This window comes from Orycteropus afer, unplaced genomic scaffold (assembly GCF_000298275.1).
Source record: "Orycteropus afer afer isolate SDZICR_OR568_19922 unplaced genomic scaffold, OryAfe1.0 scaffold00088, whole genome shotgun sequence".
Classification (NCBI taxonomy): Eukaryota; Metazoa; Chordata; class Mammalia; order Tubulidentata; family Orycteropodidae; genus Orycteropus; species Orycteropus afer.
The window spans coordinates 5,179,251-5,197,858 of NW_006921675.1; the positions used below are offsets into that span (position 1 = coordinate 5,179,251).

At 41.0% G+C, this 18,608-nt stretch overlaps 1 protein-coding gene across 1 annotated transcript in view; it reads left to right on the forward strand.

Annotated features, from left to right (window-relative positions):
* The first annotated feature begins 8,684 nt into the window (after window positions 1–8,684).
* Window positions 8,685–18,608, forward strand: part of PLEKHH1 (pleckstrin homology, MyTH4 and FERM domain containing H1) — a 72,115-nt gene continuing 62,191 nt past the window's right edge. The window contains exon 1 of the mRNA XM_007942353.2: window positions 8,685–8,810. Within this exon, the coding sequence (XP_007940544.1) occupies window positions 8,685–8,810 (126 nt within the window). The remainder of the gene's footprint in view (window positions 8,811–18,608) is intronic.

Below are 18,608 nucleotides of genomic sequence, written 5' to 3' on the forward strand. Positions count from 1 at the left end.
TAGAGCCTGATGGAACCACTGAGACTATGGTTCCTAGTGCCCTTCAGGTCTGGAATTGAACCCATACCTGTGGTTTCCAGCCAAACAAAAAACAGGCATATGCGGTGAACATTTCCTGAGGTAGATAGATGGTGGGAGAGAACAATCATGGGAGAATAGAAGGATTGTGTATGCATAGGGAGACAGCTCAGGGGGCAGGAGTGCATGGAGGGAAGGACACAGGGAAGAGGTAATGAGGAGGAGGAAGTGGGAGGGGAGCTGTTGCATTGTGGGACATGGTGGTCAGTGTCATAAGTTGTACAAAGTGTATGTGAGCTGCTGTATGGAAAGTGAATTTGCTCTGTAAACTTTTACCCAAATCATGATAAAAATTTTAAAGAAAAGAAATTATCAGCATTTTGACAGAACTTATTTTATATATCTCCCCCACAATCCTCACTCCTTTACTATGGAGAATTTTAAACCAAATCTCAGATATATCATTTTACCTGTAAATCATATATAATCTCTAACAGATGACATTTTAAAAAGTATATATTATCAACCTAAAAAATAAATGGGAGCTCTGGTAGCATAGTGCCTAAGGCACTTGACTGCTAACCAGGAGGCTGGCAGTTCAAACCCACCAGCCACTCCTCGGAAGGAAGGTTGGGCAATCCTACTTCCGTAGTGATAACTGCCTCGGAAACCCAAGGAGGGGTCGCTAGGAGTCGGGGGCCGACTCTATGGCAAATAACAACAACAAAAACAATAATTCCTTAAAATTAACCTCGTATTAAGGTGACCACAAAGGAGCCCTGGTGGCATAATGGTTAATCATTCAAGAAAAGTTCAGTGGTTCAAACCTACCAGCTCCTTCAGGGGAGAATGATGTAGCAGTCTGCTTCCAGCCTAGGAAATCCTATGGGGCAGCTCTACTCTGTCCTATGGAGTCACTATGAATTGGGATTGACTTGGCAGCAATGGATTTATTTGGTTTTCAGGTTTTTCAAGTGGCCACCAATTAATAATTCCTTACCATTATCCAATACATAGGTTTACTATAGGGAACAGTTTGGGACAGACCAAGGTTTACACTTGTTGCTGAGCATGATAAAAGAGGATGTAAAACATCTGATGAGGGATGTGTCTTCCACCTCTTCTCTCCTGTCTGTTCACTGGGTGCCTGTATCTTTTCTTGCACCCACACTCATATATGCTCTTTATTCCTGATCCAGTTTTCTCTTCTCTAAACTATCTTATCCTTATGTCCAGGAGACATCTGGGTAAATTCTCCTGGTTGGGAGAATATTATAGGTATCTGGTTGATTTGTTCTTAATTTAAACAAAGTTTTTTCCAGAGATTGCAGCAAGATATCTAGCAATTTTCTGATTTGCATTTTATAACTTAAAGGAGAAAGTGAGAATCTGTTCCAAAGCAGAATGATTCTATGACAAAATCCCAACCAAATAGAAAGATTTTCAAGGCAATAACAAAGGGTTACATTTTCTTTTCATTTGTTCTCTGTGTGAAATCTCTATAAAAATCAGTTCTCATCAAGTCACTTCCAACTCACGGTGACCCCATGTGTGTCCAAGTGAAACTGCTCTGTAGGGTTTTAATAACTGATTTTATTTTACAAGTAGAGTGCCAGTCCTTTCTTCTAAGGTGCCTTTAAGCAGACTCAAACCTCCATCCTTTGTGCTAGCAGCCAAGTGTGTTAACCATTTGCATTACTGAGGAGCACTGAAATCTATATAGATGTAATGGAATCAGAACTAAACTGGGAACCAGAGCTCTGCCTCTAATTAGCTAAGTGACCTTGGGATGAATCTGTTACCTAGTTTAAGCCTTCCCTAAATACCATCCTCCCTCCATCCCCTCAGCCGAGTCAGCCCCCTTTCTCTGCTCCCCTCATTCATTCATCCGTATCTGCTAGCAAATGTGATGTGACTATATTGAAATGTTGTAATTTAATTTTCTTAAGAGTTCTTTCCACCACTCATCTGTCAGTTTGTTGTACTATGTTATTGTAGTGCTGATAGCTATGCCACTTGTATTTCAAGTACCAGCAGGGTCACCCATGGTGGATAGGTTTAAGTGGAACTTCCAGACTAAGATAAACTAAAAAGAAGGATCATGCAGTTATTTCTAAAAAGAAATGGCCAGTGAAAACCTAATGAATAGGAGTGGAACATTGTCTGATACAGTGCCAGAACATGAGCCCCTCAGGCTGGAAGGCACTCAGAATGTGACTGGGGAATGAACAGCAGCCTCCTCAAAGTAGAGTCGACCTTAATGATGTGGATGGAGTAAAGCATTCAGGACATTCTTTTGCTGATACGGCACAACTCCAAAAGAGAAGAAAGCTGCAAACACCCATTAATAATTGGAACATGGAATGGACCAAGTATGAATCTGGGAAAATTGAAAGTTGCCAAAAATGATATGGAATGCATAAAAGATCAATATCCTAGGCATTAGTGAACTGAAATGGACTAGTACTGGCCATTTTGAATCAGACAGTCATGTAGTCTGTGTTAGTCTGGGTTGTCTAGAGAAACAAAACCAGTAAAGTTTATATAGAGAGAGAAAGAAAAATTTATCTTAGGAAAATGGCTCATACACTTATAGAAGCTGGCAAGTCCCAAGTTCTTGGATCAAACGTCAGGCTGGAGGCTTTTCCCGACTCATGCAGCTGCAGGGGCTGAGGAGCTCAAGGTTGGCAGGCAGTGTACTGGCTGTTGACTCTAACAAATGACAAATCCAAGATCTCCAGGCTGAATGGTGGATTATTCCCTCATGGACAGTCGTAGGCAGAATCCTGATCCACAGAAGAGTGTCTCTTTTCCCAGGATGTCCATAAACAAACTGGAAGCAGACCACACTTCTAGGGAAACTCCCTTTCAATGGATTGGCTGCTCAAAACATATACATCTGATCCCATCATTGGAACAACTCACATCACAGTTGATTAAACCACACAGAATTGTGGTTCAGCCAAGTTGACACACAGCTCCAACTATCACAGTCCATATCTTGTCAATTTGGCAGTTGTACACATCTTCTTAACCATATATAATCTCTAAATAAGGACAATTTTAAAGTCATATTTGCACCTAACATGATATACTAACACACGTACAACCAAAATGCATTAACCTTATTTACATTTCACAGTTCATAACAGAAGGAAACAAAAATATGTGATGCACATATACAATGAAGAAATATAACAATCAGAGTCATCGTTTCTGCAACTGGTCACATGGTTGTAGCTGATATTCAGGACTACCTTGTTCCACCACCCATTCTGTATTTCCCTTGCCCTCAGCAAGCACCTCAGCTGGTCCTGGTTCTTTGCCTGGTGGGGTGACCTAAACCTTCATTCCTGAAGGGTCTGGGCTGTTAGCAGTCACATCAGAATTGGGTTGCTGTAATTTTCCATTGACTTTAATCACAGGGCATGGTAGTACTAAGAGACATCCTAAAGAATCTCCAGACATATTCTTCTTTACCTCCATAATGTAATGTCAATCCAATTTCCCCTTGGTAGTCAGGATCTATCACACCAGATAGTATAGTAATGCCCTTCATCAAATATTTTTGTTTCCTTCTGTTATGAACTATGAAATGTAAATAAGGTTAATGTGTTTTGGTTGTATGTGTCTTAGCATACCATGTTAGGTGCAAATATGGCTTTATAATTATCCTTATTTAGAGATTATATATGGTTAAGAAGATGTGTACAACTGCCAGGTTGACAAGGTGTGGACTGTAATAGTTGGAGGTATGTGTCACCTTGGCTGGACCACAATTCTGTGTGGTTTAAGCAATTGTGATGTGGGTTGTTCCAATGATGGGATCAGATGTATATGTTTTGAGCAGCCAATCCATTGAAAGGGAGTTTCCCTAGGGGTGTGGCCTGCTTCCAGTATGTTTATGGACATCCTGGGAAAAGATCTTCTGTGGATCGGGATTCTGCTTACGACTGTCCGTGAGGGAATAATCCACCATTTGGCCTGGAGATCTTGGATTCGTCATTCGTTAGAGTCAAGAGCCAGTATACTGCCTGCCAACCTTGAGCTCCTCAGCCCCTGCAGCTGCATGAGTCGGGAAAAGCCTCCAGCCTGACGTTTGATCCAAGAACTTGGGACTTGCCAGCTTCTATAAGTGTATGAGCCATTTTCCTAAGATAAATTTCTCTTTCTCTAAATATATAAGCTTTACTGGTTTTGTTTCTCTAGAGAACCCAATCTATGTCTACTATGGCAGGAATGACAAATTAAAGAGGAATGGTATCACAGTTATCATCAAAAAGAACATTTCAAGATCCATTCTGAAGAACATTGCTGTCAGTGATAGGATAATATCCAAATGCCTATAAAGATCAGTTAATATAACTATTATTCAAATTTACACACCAACAACTAATGCCAAAGATGAAAAAATTGAAGATTTTGCCAACTCCTGCAGTCTGAAATTGATCATACATGCAGTCGAGGTACATTGATAAATACTGATAATTGGAATGCAAAAGCTGGAAGCAAAGAAAAAGGATCTATACTTGGAAAATATAGCCTTGGTAATAGAAAAGATGCCAGAAATCATGAGAGAATTTTGCAACACCAATGACTTACTCATTGCAAATACCTTCTTTCAAAAACCTAAAAAGTGATTGTACATATGGACCTCACCAAGAATCAAATCAGCTACATCTATGGAAAAAGACATTGGAGAAATCAGAACAAGGCCAGAGGCTAATTGTTCATATGCAAGTCCAAGTTGAAGCTGAAGAAAATGAAACACATCCACAAGAGCTAAAGTCCAACTTTGAGTATATCCCACGTGCATTTAGAGACCATCCCAGCAATAGATTTGGCACATTGAACATGAATGGACAAAGCCAGACAAGTTGTGGGATGACATCAAGGACATACATGAAGAAAGCAAAAGGTCATTAAAAAGACAGGAAAGAAAGAAAAGACCAAAATGAATGTTGCAAGAGACTCTGAAAACCTGCTCTTGAACAGAGCATAGCTAAACCAAATGGAAGAAATAAGGAAGTAAAAGAGCTGAACGGAAGATTTCAAAGGGCAGCTCAAGAAGACAGAGGTAAAGTATTGCAGTGAAATGTGCAGAGACTTGGAGTTAGAAAAACGAAAGGGAAGAATGTGCTCAATATTTCTCAAGCTGATAAAAACAGAAGAAAAATTTCAAACCTTGAGTTGCAACACTGAGGGATTCTATGGGAAAAATATTGAACGATGCAGGAAGCATCAAAAGAAGATAGAAGGAATACACAATCACTGTACCAAAAAGAATTGGTCAACATTCAACCATTTGAATAGGTAGCATATTATGAAGAACCGATGGAACTGAAGGAAGAAACCCAAGCTGAGATGAAGGCATTTGTGAAAAACAAGGCTCCAGGAATTGAGGGAATATTAAGTGAGATGTTTCAACAAATAGGTAACAGGTGCAATGCTTGAAGCACTCACTTGTCTATGCCAAGAAATTTGGAAGACAGCTACCTGGCCAACTGACTGAAGAAATCCATATTTGTGCTCATTCTAAAGCAAGATGATGCAACAGAATGTAGAAATTATTCAACAATATCATTAATTTCACATGCAAGTGAAATTTTGTTGAAGGTCATTCAAAAATAGTTGCAGCAGTACATCAACAGGAAACTGCCAGAAATTCAAGCCAGATTCAGGAGAGGACATGGGATGAAGGATATCATTGTTGATAACACATGCATTGTAGGGAACTTAAAGCAGAGAATACCAATAAGATGTTGTGATAGTTGAGGTTGTGTGTCAACATGGCTGGACCACTATTCTGAGTGGTTTAAGCAGTTGTGATGTGGTTATTCCCATGATGAGATTGCATGTATATGTTTTAAGCAGCCAGTCCATTGAAAGGGAGTTTCCCTAGGGGTGTGGCCTGCTTCCAATATATATCTGGACATCCTGGGAAAAACACAAACTCGTCTGTGGATCTGGATCCTGTTCTGCTGCCTATAGCTGTCCATGAGTGAACAATCCACCGTTAAGCTTGGTGATTGATCTTGGATTCATCATCCATTGGAGTCAACAGCCAGTTTAATGCCTGCCAACCTTGAGCTCATGAGTCCCTGCAGCTGTGTGAGTTGGGAAAAGCCTTCAGCTTGACGTTTGATCCAGAAACTTGGGACTTGCTAGCTTCTATAAGTGTGAGGCGCTCTGGTAGCATAGTGCCTAAGGCACTTGACTGCTAACCAGAAGGCTGGTGGTTCAAACCCACCAGCCACTCCTCAGAAGGAAGGTTGGGCAATCCTACTTCTGTAGTGATACTGCCTCGGAAACCCAAGTCTGGGCCGACTTGATGGCACATAACAACAACAACAACATAAGTGTGTGAGCCATTTTCCTAAGATAGATCTCTCTCTCTACATATATATATAACCTTGCAGTGTAGTAAATTACTTAGTATGGCTTTTCTACCTGTAAATCATTGTAAACTCAGTGGTGGAATGAGCAACTGAGGAGCTCCTCCTGATTGTAAATGTTATCCACCTGGGTTATTTCTGTTGGGGTGGCACAACGCAATGTTATGGAAGGCTTACTCTCAAGTGCTTAGAGTTCTGATGCTATGACTGGCTAGTTTGACCACTCTGCTGGGCTCTAAAGGAGGCCTTCTAGAGGCAGAACTCTCTATGACTGCTAGTTGAGGAAGACGTGCTGCTGAAAGAGACATGTGCTGCCGGGAAAGAGATGCAAGAGACACGCATTGCTGAGTAAGACACCGAGGGACATGCACTGCTGGGGAAGAGACTGTGAGAGACTTGGCTGAGAGATGGTGGGCTGGGAGAGAGACTGAGCATTTTTTCTAAACTTGAATTGTAGCCTGGTGCTTCCCTAATAAACCCCATAATCTGAGTTCTGTGTGGCCACTGCAGCGAATTATCGAACCCAGGAGAGAGGTGGTGGTACTTTGGGAGGAACGGTTTGGTGAAAAGGGCTGGAGGGAGGCAGCATGTCTGGCCTTGCAGTAATAGGCCTTGGGCTATTGATGGTGATTCTGCCTTCCTCTTGTGGGATTAGAGGAGGTCAGAAGATGTGGCCTCTTTGCCGTTTTTGCAAAGCTTTAGTGGTTTTGCTTCTCTAGAGAACCCAGCCTAACACAGATGTTTACCTGTATTTTCTTGAATATGAATGCAAAGGCATTCAGCTGTGTAGATCACAACAAATTATGGATAACATTGTGAATAATGGGACTTCCAGACACTTAATTGTGCTCATGCAGACATAGATCAAGAGGCAGTTGTTTGATCAGCACAAGGGAGTATTGCCTGATTTAAAATGAGGAAAGTTGTGCATCAGTGTTGTATCCTTTCACCATACTCATTCTATCTGTACGCTGAGCAAATACTCCAAGAAACTGGACTATATGAAGAGGAATGCAACATCAGAATGGGAGGAAGCTTCATTAACAACTTGCCACATGTAGATGACCAACTAGTCTTGCTTGCTGAAAGCAGAGGACTTGAAGCACTTACTGATGAAGATCAAAGAGTTCAGCCTTCACTGTGGATTACCTCCTCAACATAAAGAAAACAAAAATCCTCACAACTGGGCCAATAACCAACATCTGATAAACAGAGAAAATATTGAAGTTTTCAGAAATTTCCTTTTACTTGGATCCACTATCAATGCCCATGGAAGCAGCAGTCAAGAAACCAAATGATGTATTGCATTGGGCAAATCTGCTGCAAAAGACCTGTTTAAAGTCTTCACAAGCAAAGATGGCACTGTGAGGACTAAGGTGCACCTGACCCAAGCCGTAGTATTTTTCAGTTGCCTCATATGCATGCAAAAGCTGGAAATGAATAAGAAAGACCAAAGAAGAATTGATGCCTTTGGATTATGGTATTGGTAAAGAATATTGAATATACCATGGTCTGCCAGAAGAACGAAGAGATCTTAGAAGTACAGCCAGAATGCTCCATAGAAGTGAGTATGGTGAGACTTCGTCTCAGGTGCTTTGAACATGTTATCAGGAGAGACCAGTCCCTAGAGAAGGCTGTCATGCTTGGTAAGGTGGAGGGCAGAGAAAAAGAGTAAAATCCTCAACGAGATGTACTGACACAGTGGCTCAGACATAACAATGATTGTGAGGATGGCAGAGGACTAGACAGTGTTTCCTTTTGTTGTGCATAAAGTTGCTGTCAATCGGAACTGACTGAATGGCAGCTAACAACAAAAACCACAATAACAAGTTTCTTGAAAAACTCAAAGACAAGGGACTTCTCTTCTTTACCTTTGTATCTTCAGTGCCTAGAACAGTGTCTGGCATTTAAATATTTGTTGAATGACTAAATATTTGTTAAATGGATGACTGAATGAATAAACAAATGAGTCTTACTCTTCACTTCTGCAGAAATAAAAGTAGATTCTCCTTAAGTTTTTTCTAACTCAATCTCATGATTCCCGCTAACTTTGATGCGCTGGCTGCTGGGCTACAACAGGTGGGAGTGGAACAGAGGGAAACGAATGAACTAAGGACTAACTTCCCTTCTCCAACCCTGTTTTCTCTGACTCCTCTGACCTCCTTCTGCTTTCCCCACATGACTCTTCTCACACATTTACTTATTTATGTTTTCTTCTCTTTGTGTGTTGGTTCTCAGGGCTCTTTGGAATATTCAGAAGTTGGATCCATCATGGCGGAACTCAAGGTGGAGACCCGGGCCATTGTGGACTGGCAGAAACGCTGCCTGGCCCTGGAGACCCAGCTTTTCCGGTTCCGCCTACAGGCAAGCAAGATAAGGGAGCTGCTGGCTGACAAGGTGAGTCCCAAAGGGCAAGTAGCTGTGCAGCCTGACTGCAGAGGTCTTTGAAAGGAAGAGTTGGAGAAAGTGAACTTTCAGTGAAAGGCTTTTCCATACACACAAAATGAAACTCAGGTAGTTTGTTTTTTTTTTGTTTTCCCAAAGACCAAAATGAAAGCAGTTTACTGAACAGTCATCTTGCATTCTTTCCCCCTCTGCTTCTTTGTGTGGCACAACAAAGCAGTGATACACATCTCTTGGTCCTCTATCATCTTGTGAGGTGCTTATGGCTGCAGTGGAGGTTCTATTATTCCTTTAACAGTTCTTCCTCAATGTGAATGAGGAGGAGGATGTTTTGAAAGAGAAGAATGAAAATCTCCACCTTACTGCCCACTGTCTATCACCACAAGGACACCAGCTTTAGAGCCAGACCCTCTTGGTTCTGCTGCTTCTTAGCTGTGTGGCTATGGACAAGTTCCTTCATCTCTAAGGCAGGGATATAAGACATTTACCTTTTCGAGTTATTTTGAGGATTATATGCGGTCTTGGCATGGAATGAGTTCTTAAATGGGAACGATTATTATTTGTACAGGCTTTATGGGCTGGTCTGGGAAACTGACCACCATTGCTAATGTTTCTATGGGAAGATACATTGCCAGCAGCTAACTTACAGAGATATTTTAGAACATAGGCCCTCCAGAAAATGGAGACCTACACTTTATATATTTATATCTTAAGTGAGTCAGCCATTCTTTCCATAATTTTGCTTATAGTATCCATCTGCTTAGCAAACCCCTTTATAATACAAAGGTAAAATTTAGCCCACTTTTCTCCAAATAATGTCAAAGTCTTGATTTGTTAGGCCTGAATACATGATCCACTGTATTGATGGCCCCACAACCCTGTCCCCCAGGAAGACAAACCAGTGGTGTCATCTTTGCATTTCTGTAGCTGAAGAGAGTGGCCCTGGACTAGCCTAGACTAGAACTCGTGAACCTTAGGTCTGTTGGCAGTGCTGTCTCCTAGTTCATACTTTGTGGAACAGAGACTATTAGGGTTCATGTAGATGCCTGGAGGTACTGCTAAGAGGAAGAGAAGACTTCAGCCACTTCAGGGAAAGGGATGCACATACTTATCTACTGGTTCTCAAAGTGTGGTCCTAGGATCACCTGCATCACCTGGAGTGCTTGTTACATGTGTATGTTCCTGGCCTCTACTCCATTTCCCTTGATCTAAGTCTCCAGGCATGCCACTAAAAACCTGCTTAACATACTCCCAGATAATTGTTTTGTACACTATAAAGTTTGAGGGTCTTGCCTTAGGAGATGGTATTGGAGGGAGGGGTAGAAGGGAAGGAAAGACTGAGGATCAGCTCAGCCAACTGGTCTTAAAACATATTTCAGGGGAGAGAAAACTTCTGTTTCTAGTAATGTGGAAAAGAAAATAAATAAAACCCCACACTTTATGAAAGACTTAGAAATACTAGATTAAATATTTAAAATACCCTTTCGAATGTAGAGTTGAGCACTAAAAATAGTAAGAGAAGTCCTCAGGGGGCAAAACTAAGAGGAAGATACAGAATGATCCTCAAGTCTGGCAGCTGAGCAGGGTAGAGTGGGCTGGCTGGCCTCCCTGTAGTAATGCAGGGTTTGAGATTTGATTTTTAACATCTGCGGAGACAGAGATGAGGTCTGGCCAGTTGAAAGTTGGAGTTGAAACAGATTTTCATTTAAAGTCTAGAATATCAAAGTCCAATGTAGGCTTTACCTTAAATAAAAGGGTAGACAAAGAAAAGAAAATCACAGCCCAGGGAGAGGGCAGAAAAACTTCCTCAGACTTGGCCAAGGCTCTGGGTAGAAGAAACAGAAATGAAGGAAAAGTCTCTCCTGAGAACCTGACGATAGCATTAGTTTAACATTAGAATTTATCGTCCCTAGGTGGTTTATGTTCTGGGCCAGTATACCCCTAAGAAACCTTATAGAAACAGACACAAAACCTCTCTAGAGAACCAAGACTTCAACTCACATACACAGGATCCTCACAGAAAAAAAGCCTTTAAAAAAAGAAACCAAACTTATTGCCACTGAGTCAATTCCAACTCATCGCAACCCTGTAGGATAGAGTAAAACTGCCCACTAAGGTTTCCAAAGCTATAAATCTTTGCAGGAGCAAACTGCCACAGCTTTCTCCTGCAGAGTGACTAGTGGGTTTAAACTGGCTACCTTTCACTTAGCAACTGAGTGCTTAATCACTGTGCCACCAGGGCTCCTGAATAAAAAAACTTAGTGTAAATGAATGTTTAATTAAAGTTAACTATTTGAGGAAATGATCTACAATGAGTGAAAGTCCATATGTACAGACAACTGAACTAGACTCCCAGGAACTTCAGATAACAGAAAAGCTGACAAGAGACTATAAAATAAAATGCACTTAAAACTATTGAAGACATAGAGAAGAAATTTAAAATATGAGAAAAGAACAAGATACCATCCAAAAGATCAAACAGACTTGAAAAAGACCAAATAGAACTTGTAGAAGTTTCTAGAAATTGTCACTGAAATTAAATTTTCAATGGACAAACAGCAAATTAGACACCATTGAAGACGGACTTAGTGATCAGAAAGATAACCCTAAGGAAATCACCGAGCATGCAGCACAAAGAGATACAGAGGCTGAGACATGGATTCTTGAATGAGAAATCCTGTAGACACCAAATAAGATTCTAGAAATAGAGAAGAGAATGAAAGAGGGGAACTACTTGAAGAGATAATGGCTAAAAAGATTCCAAACTTGATGAAAGATAGGATCTATGTCAGGTTGAGGAAGCAGAATGAGTCTAAGCAGGATATTGTTATTGTTGTTATGTGCCATCGAGTTGGCCCTGACTTATAGTGACCCCTCCTTGGGTTTCCGAGGCAGTATCACTACGGAAGTAGATTGCCCAACCTTCCTTCTGAGGAGTGGCTGGTGGGTTGGAACCACCAGGCTTCTGGTTAGCAATCAAGTGCCTTAGGCACTATGCTACCAGAGCTCCCTAAGCAGGATAAGTGAGAGTAAAATCCACATCTAGTGTATTAGCTGCACCATAGTTTGGCTGCTGTAAAAAGAACCAAAATAGCAATTTCTTAAACCAGATAGCTGTTTCTTTCTTTCTTATGTAATGTTCCAGACATAAGCAGTCCAGCTCTAAGATGAAGCCGTCTGCATATTTGAAGATAGTTCACGCTGATGCCTACATTCCAACCCCTTCCTTTTCAGCACATGACCCAAAGGTTGTATACATTCCTTTTGCTCATATCTCATGTGCCAAAATTTATTCACAGGCTTACATCCAGCTGCAAAAAAGATTGAGAAATGTAGTCTTTAATCTGGGCAAGCATGTGCTTAGCTAAAAGTTGGGGGTTCTATTTATATGAGAGAAAAAGGGAGAACAGATACTAGGGAACAATTAGCAGTCTATAAGTTTAGAATAATAACAAACAGTAACAGGATACATTAACTTCCAAAATCAGTACTGCAGGGAAGTGAAATAAAGTATGTTCAGGCAAGGAGGGGAAAAAAGCATAGGAAAAAGGAGTAAATAGGAAGCATAAGATGATAGAAATAAATCAAAATACATCAGTTATAAGGAGACATGTACAAGAATGCTTATTCAGTGTTGTCAAATATATGAAAAATTGGAACTATTTTTAGTAGCTGCCAATAAGGGAATAGATAAATGTATTGGGCATATTTGTACAGTAGAACACTACACTGCAGTTAAAATGAATCCAGTGGAGCTACATGTATAAGATTGATAAATCCCCAAAAATAATGGTGAAGAGAAAAAGTCAGAAAGGTATATACAGATAATACAATTTACATGAAGTTTTAAAATTTGCAAAACAGTAGTATCTATTGTTTAGGGATACATAGCAATGAGGTAGAAATATAAACACAACCAAGTGTAGGGTGTATACTAGAGGGGGGCATGAAATTAGGGAGAAATGTACAGGAAACTTCAGCTTTATCTGCACATACCTTAATACTTCAAAAAAAAAGCTGAAGGAATTATAACAAAAAATTAAGATTTAACAAAACTAAATGGGAGATAACATGTTTTCAAAAATTATTCTATATGTATTTTTGTTTGCTTGAAGTATTTCATAATAATAAATGTTTTCCTCAGGCTGATGGAATAACTGGAAATCTCTAAACATATTTTAAATAAATACCTTCTTTCTCTATAGTCCCTTGGGTCTGTAAGTTGATCTTTCATAATATCCCTTCTTTTCTTCAAGGCTGCCTTATTTATTTATTTACTATTGATTTGTGTGTGCCTGTGCATGTAGCACAAATATATATAACAAAACATTTGCAGAAGTCATCTGAGACCTAATGCGTGGGAGGTAAGGACACAGGAAGGAGGTAACTATGTGGAGGAAGTGGGAAGAGAGCTGTTGCATTGTGGGAAATTGCAGTCAATGTCACGAGACAAAGTATATGTGAACTGCTGTATGGAAAATGAATATGTGCTGTAAACTTGCACCCAAATCACAATAAAAATTAAAAAAAAAAAGTCATCTGAGACCTATAATCTGTATAAAACCAAATTAGGAATAATTACTTTAAAGTAAAGATGAGAAGGTAAGGGGACAGGGAAACTAGATCAGTGGAAAGAGAACAAGCAGAACAGAAATGTTCATGCATTATGAAGAATGTAACCAATGTCACTGAACAACTTGTATAGAAGTTGTTGAATGGGAAAGTAAACGGCTGTGTAAACCTTCACCAAAAACACAATAAAATATCATTTAAACAACAACAACAGTTTTGTGATTTTGACTTTTTTACATGTATAATTCAGGGAGATTAATTACATTCATCATATTATGCAACCATTACCACTGTCCATTTCCAAGTTTTTCCATCACCTATCACAAAAATTAAGTGCCCCCTAGGCAATGACTTCCCCTCTTCCCCTCCCTACTACCCTTGGTAACCACCATTAATAAACTTTGGTCTCTATGCATTTTCAATTTCTAGATATTTCATATATGTGGGATCATAAAATATTTGTCCATTTGTAGCTGGCTTATTTCACTTAGCACGTTTTCAAGGTTCATGCATGTCATAGCATGTATCAGAATTGCATTTCTCTTTACTGAAGAGTACTTCATTGTATGTATACATCACATTTCATTTATCTGTTAATGGACACTTAGGTTGTTTCTACCTTTTGACTATTGTAAATAATGCTGCAGTGAACATTGATTGGCATATGAATATCTATTTGAATCCTTCCTTTCAGTTCTTTTGGTATATATGCAGGAGCAGAATTGCTGGGTCATATGGTTGTTCTAAGGAGCTCTGGTGGCATAGTGGGTAAAGGCATTTGGATGCTAACAAGAAGGTCAGCAGTTCAAACGCACCAGCTACTCCATGGGAGGAAGATAAAGCAATCTACTTCTGTAAAGGTTTATAGCCTTGGAAACCCAAAGGGGGTCACTGTGAGTTGGAATCAACTTCTTGTTGTTGTTTTTTATGGTAGTTCTATGTTTAACTTTTTGAGGAACCATCAGGGATGCTTTTGATTGTCATGTAACCAGATTTCTCTCACACAAAAAATGTTGGAAGATCACAGTGTGATTTAGTTGGAGTTGGGAGTAAAGAAAGGAAAGATGCAGACACAGGGCAGAAAAGACGGGTGTGAGAGGGAAGGTGGACAGAAATAAATCTCCACTAGGGATTGTAAGATGGAGATTTAAGTAAGAAAGTAGGCTGTGACATCAGCCTGACATTGGACCCCTCGGCAAGAAAACGGAAGGCCATAAACACCACGTTGCTCCGTGTTGGGGACTGTGCCTGCCACTAGCCATCACCCGTAAGCCAATATGACAAGTTGAACAGTTCATAAGATATTTTCCCAGAAGGAAGGGCAGCTTATGCACAGGGAGACAGCTTAGGGGGCAGGAGAGTATGGAGGGATGGACACTGGGAAGTGGTACCATGGGGAGGAAGTTGGAGGGGAGCTGTTGCATTGTGGTAAACTGTGGTCAATGACATGAGACAAAGTATATGTGAACTGCTGTATCGAGAGTGAATTTGCTCTGTAAATCTTCACCCAAATCACAATTAAATAAATAAATAAATAAATAAATAAATAAATAAATAAAAATGGCACCTGTTTATTACCCAGAAAAAAAAAAAAAAGATATTTTCCCAGTAGATTTAAGATGCATTTCAGATCCTAGAAAGAAATGATCCAGATTTCCCAGGAGAGCTGCTGTGGGGCCAAGCCCTGGTCCAGTCTCCGTGACTCTTTCCAGAACTTGTCAATCATCGTTGGTACCCACTCCCCCAGGTGAGCTTTGTCAGCTGAATTCCTAGACTCAGGGCTCCTCTGCCCACCCACCCCCTCTACTTCTATGCAGTACAGCTTGCTGGGATTGGGAAGGGAGAGATTGCACCACTCACTCACTACTGGCCATTGTGCAGGGCAAGCAAAGCCTGGTGCTTCCTGGGGGACCTTCTCTGCCTGGGATCAGACACTGCCCATTCACTACTAAGGCTTGGAAGAACTCCTGACCTGCCCTTCCTCCTTCCCCACCACACAGCCTCCTCATATCTGACTCCCTCTTACAGAACTGTCATTCTAGTAATGAATTGTTATTGTTTTTAGGTGCCATTGAGTCAGGTCCAACTCATAATGAACCCATGTGACAGAGTAGAACTGCCCCATAGGGCTTTCTTGGCTATAATTTGTGCAGAAGCACATCACAAGATCTTCGTCCCTCAGAGCTGCTGGGTGGGTTCCAATGGCCAGCCTTTCAGTTAGTAGCCCCATGCTTAACCATAGCACCACCAGGGCTCCTAGAAGTGGAATACTCTGGACTTAAAAAAAAGAAATTAAGAGAGAACATCAAGGCTGCCAGATAATCCCTCACCTAAGGGCAAGAGAGCTAGCTGCAGGGTGTTGAGGGGAAGAGGCAGTACTAGACCTCACCTTTGATATTGCACCTCTCAGCTCTGGTGTGCTGTTGTCATGGACATCCAGGTTGCCCGGGCCACCCCTTTCCAGAGCCAGGTTATCTATGGGCTCACCTTCCATTCTGTAGAGGATTCTGAGGGAGTGGCTGGTGCCTTGGAATCCTCATCTTTTTGCCCTGTTCACTGGGAGCCACTTTGTTCAACATTCTTCTTTGGCCTCTTGGAGAAGTCACAGTGCTATTCAGAGAAATTGAAGAATTTATATTCTTCTGAGAGGCTGTATAGATGGATATTTGAGTGTGATTCATTCTTGGACTTTTTCATTCTTGTTTAAACTTACGCTTCAGTTATCCCATCTGAAAAATGAAAGTATAGGATCTATCCACAAGAGTTTTGTAGGAATTATAATGAATAAATGACATTAATATACACAGATAATGTATGTACTTCCTATCTGGTTTCAAAAGGGATTTGAGTGGATTTATAAAAGAAGAAATAATACAATATCCCTCTTTATTGAGCTTGAAGTTTTCTAACTGCAGTGACTTCCTAAGTCCTGTTCTAATGCAACAGTGTGCACATCCTCTTTTCCAGAATCCCTTACCAGTGTTGCCAACCAGGATTTTGAAATAACTCAGTTTTAGATTTGTATATGAAAAATTTATAGTCCGGGAATTTTTTTTTAATATGTAAATGGTTCAGTTCAGTTACCTTAAACAAAAGAACAATGAGTATTGATCCTTCCCCCTCAGACTGTGGATTCTACAGAGGCACCAATACGAGTTAGGCACCAGCTTCCTAATGTATAGGTGGAACACAAGGCCCAGAAAACATATCCTTAAATATCTCATAATTTGTGAAAGGCCAAAAAAAAAAAAAAAAACCCACACTGCCGTCGAGTTGGATCCAACTCATAGTGACCCCTCCTTGGGTTTCTTTTCTTTTCTTTTTTTTTAATTGTGATTTGGGTGAAGATTTACAGAGCAAATTCACTTTCTGTACAGCAGTTCGCATACACTTTGTCTCATGACATTGACCACAGTTTACTACAATGCAACAGCTCCCCTCCCCCTTCCTCCTCATAGTTACCTCTTCCCAGTGGCCATCCCTCCATGCCTCCTTGGGTTTCTGAGGCAGTATCACTATAGAAATAGACTGCCCAACTTTCCTTCCAAGGAGTGGCTTGGTGGGTTTGAACCGCCAGCCTTCTGGTTAGCAGTCAAATGCCTTAGGCACTATGCCCCAAGTACTGTAAAAGGAGCTACAGGGCTGTCAGGACTAGTTGGAAATAAGTTGTTGGAGTCTGCATAAAACCATCGGAGAATATGCCTTAGTGGATCTCTGTGCTGGCAAATCTGGTTTGCTTTGGAAACAGATGCCTTCTAGAACTTTCATTCACTGTATATACCTCTGTGTGTGTACATGTAGAGAGAGATTTTGATTGTTCTTCTAACTCCTGACTCTTTATAAGGCTGTTCTCTTGCCCACTGTGGTATTTTTTTCAAGACCTCTAGTAAAAGCCATGATATTTTTAATCGCCTCATATGCATGTGAGAGCTGGACAATGAATAAGGAAGACTGAAGAAGAGTTGATGCTTTTGAGTTGTGGTGTTGGAGAAGAATACTGAAAGTACCATGGACTGCTAAAAGAACTAACAGATCTGCCCTGGAGGAAGTGCAGCCAAAACGCTTCTTGGAAGCAAGAATGGCCAGACTTAATCTCACCTACTTTGGTCATGTTGTCAGAAGGGACCATTCCTTGGAGAAGGATGTCATGCTTAGTAAGGTGAAGGGTCGATGAAAGAGGGGAAGGCCTTCAATGAGATGGATTGACATGGTGGCTGCGACAATGGGCTCAAGTATTGCACGGATCATGGAGTTGGTGTGGGATCAGGCAATGTTTCGTTTTGCTGTGCATAGGGTCACTATGAATCGGAAGCAACTCGACGGCACCTAACAACAAGAAGTACTGACAGAAGGAACTCTGTGGCATAGTGTCTAAGGCATTTACCTGCTAACCAGAAGGTTGGTGGTTCAAATCCATCAGCCACTCCACAGAAGGAAGGAAAACTGGGCAATCTATTTCCATAAACATTTACCACCTCAGAAACCCTAAGGGGGTCACTATGAGTCAGAACTGACTCAATGACAGTGAGTTTGGTGTTTTGTTTTTGGTTTGGTAGTACTGATAGAGTTCTTACTCCTGTAAAGCCATTTGAGAAGACCCCTCAGCCGATGGGGCCAAAGCCCCAGTCCCATCCCCAAAGGAGTCAGCTTTGCTTTCAGTCTGTGGCTTGCCTAGTGTTTTTCAGAGGGTGGTGGTCTGTGAACCACCAGCATCAGGATCACCTGGAATTTTCTTTTCAAGTACATTCCTGGGTCTGTGACTCAGACTTACTAACCAGAACCTCTAGGGGCAGGGCCCAGGAATCTGCATAGTAACTTGCTCCATATGTGATTCTCATGGCACTGACCTTGGTCATGGCCTTTACCTCTATGTGCCATTCAGCTGTGTTTCTTGTGGATGCCTTGAGCCCTGGGGTGCTCAGAGGAAATTCTGTGCTGTGAGGTATGGTGGAGTTCACAGACAAGACTCAGAGCCCTTTCTTCCAGCTTCCTTCCCCCTTTCTTCTTCAGTCAGAAACGAGAGCAAGTCCACATTTGTGTATTTTATATATTTGAGAGTAAGCATATGCTTTCCATTAAACAAAAGACCTGTTCCCCCTCAAAAAGCTAAAATACATTGTGGTGGTTACGTTTGTGTGTCAACTTGGCTGGGCCTGGTTGAGTGCCTGGGCAGCTGGTGGTAGTTATTCCCCATGGTTGTTGTTGTTGTTGTTATGTGCC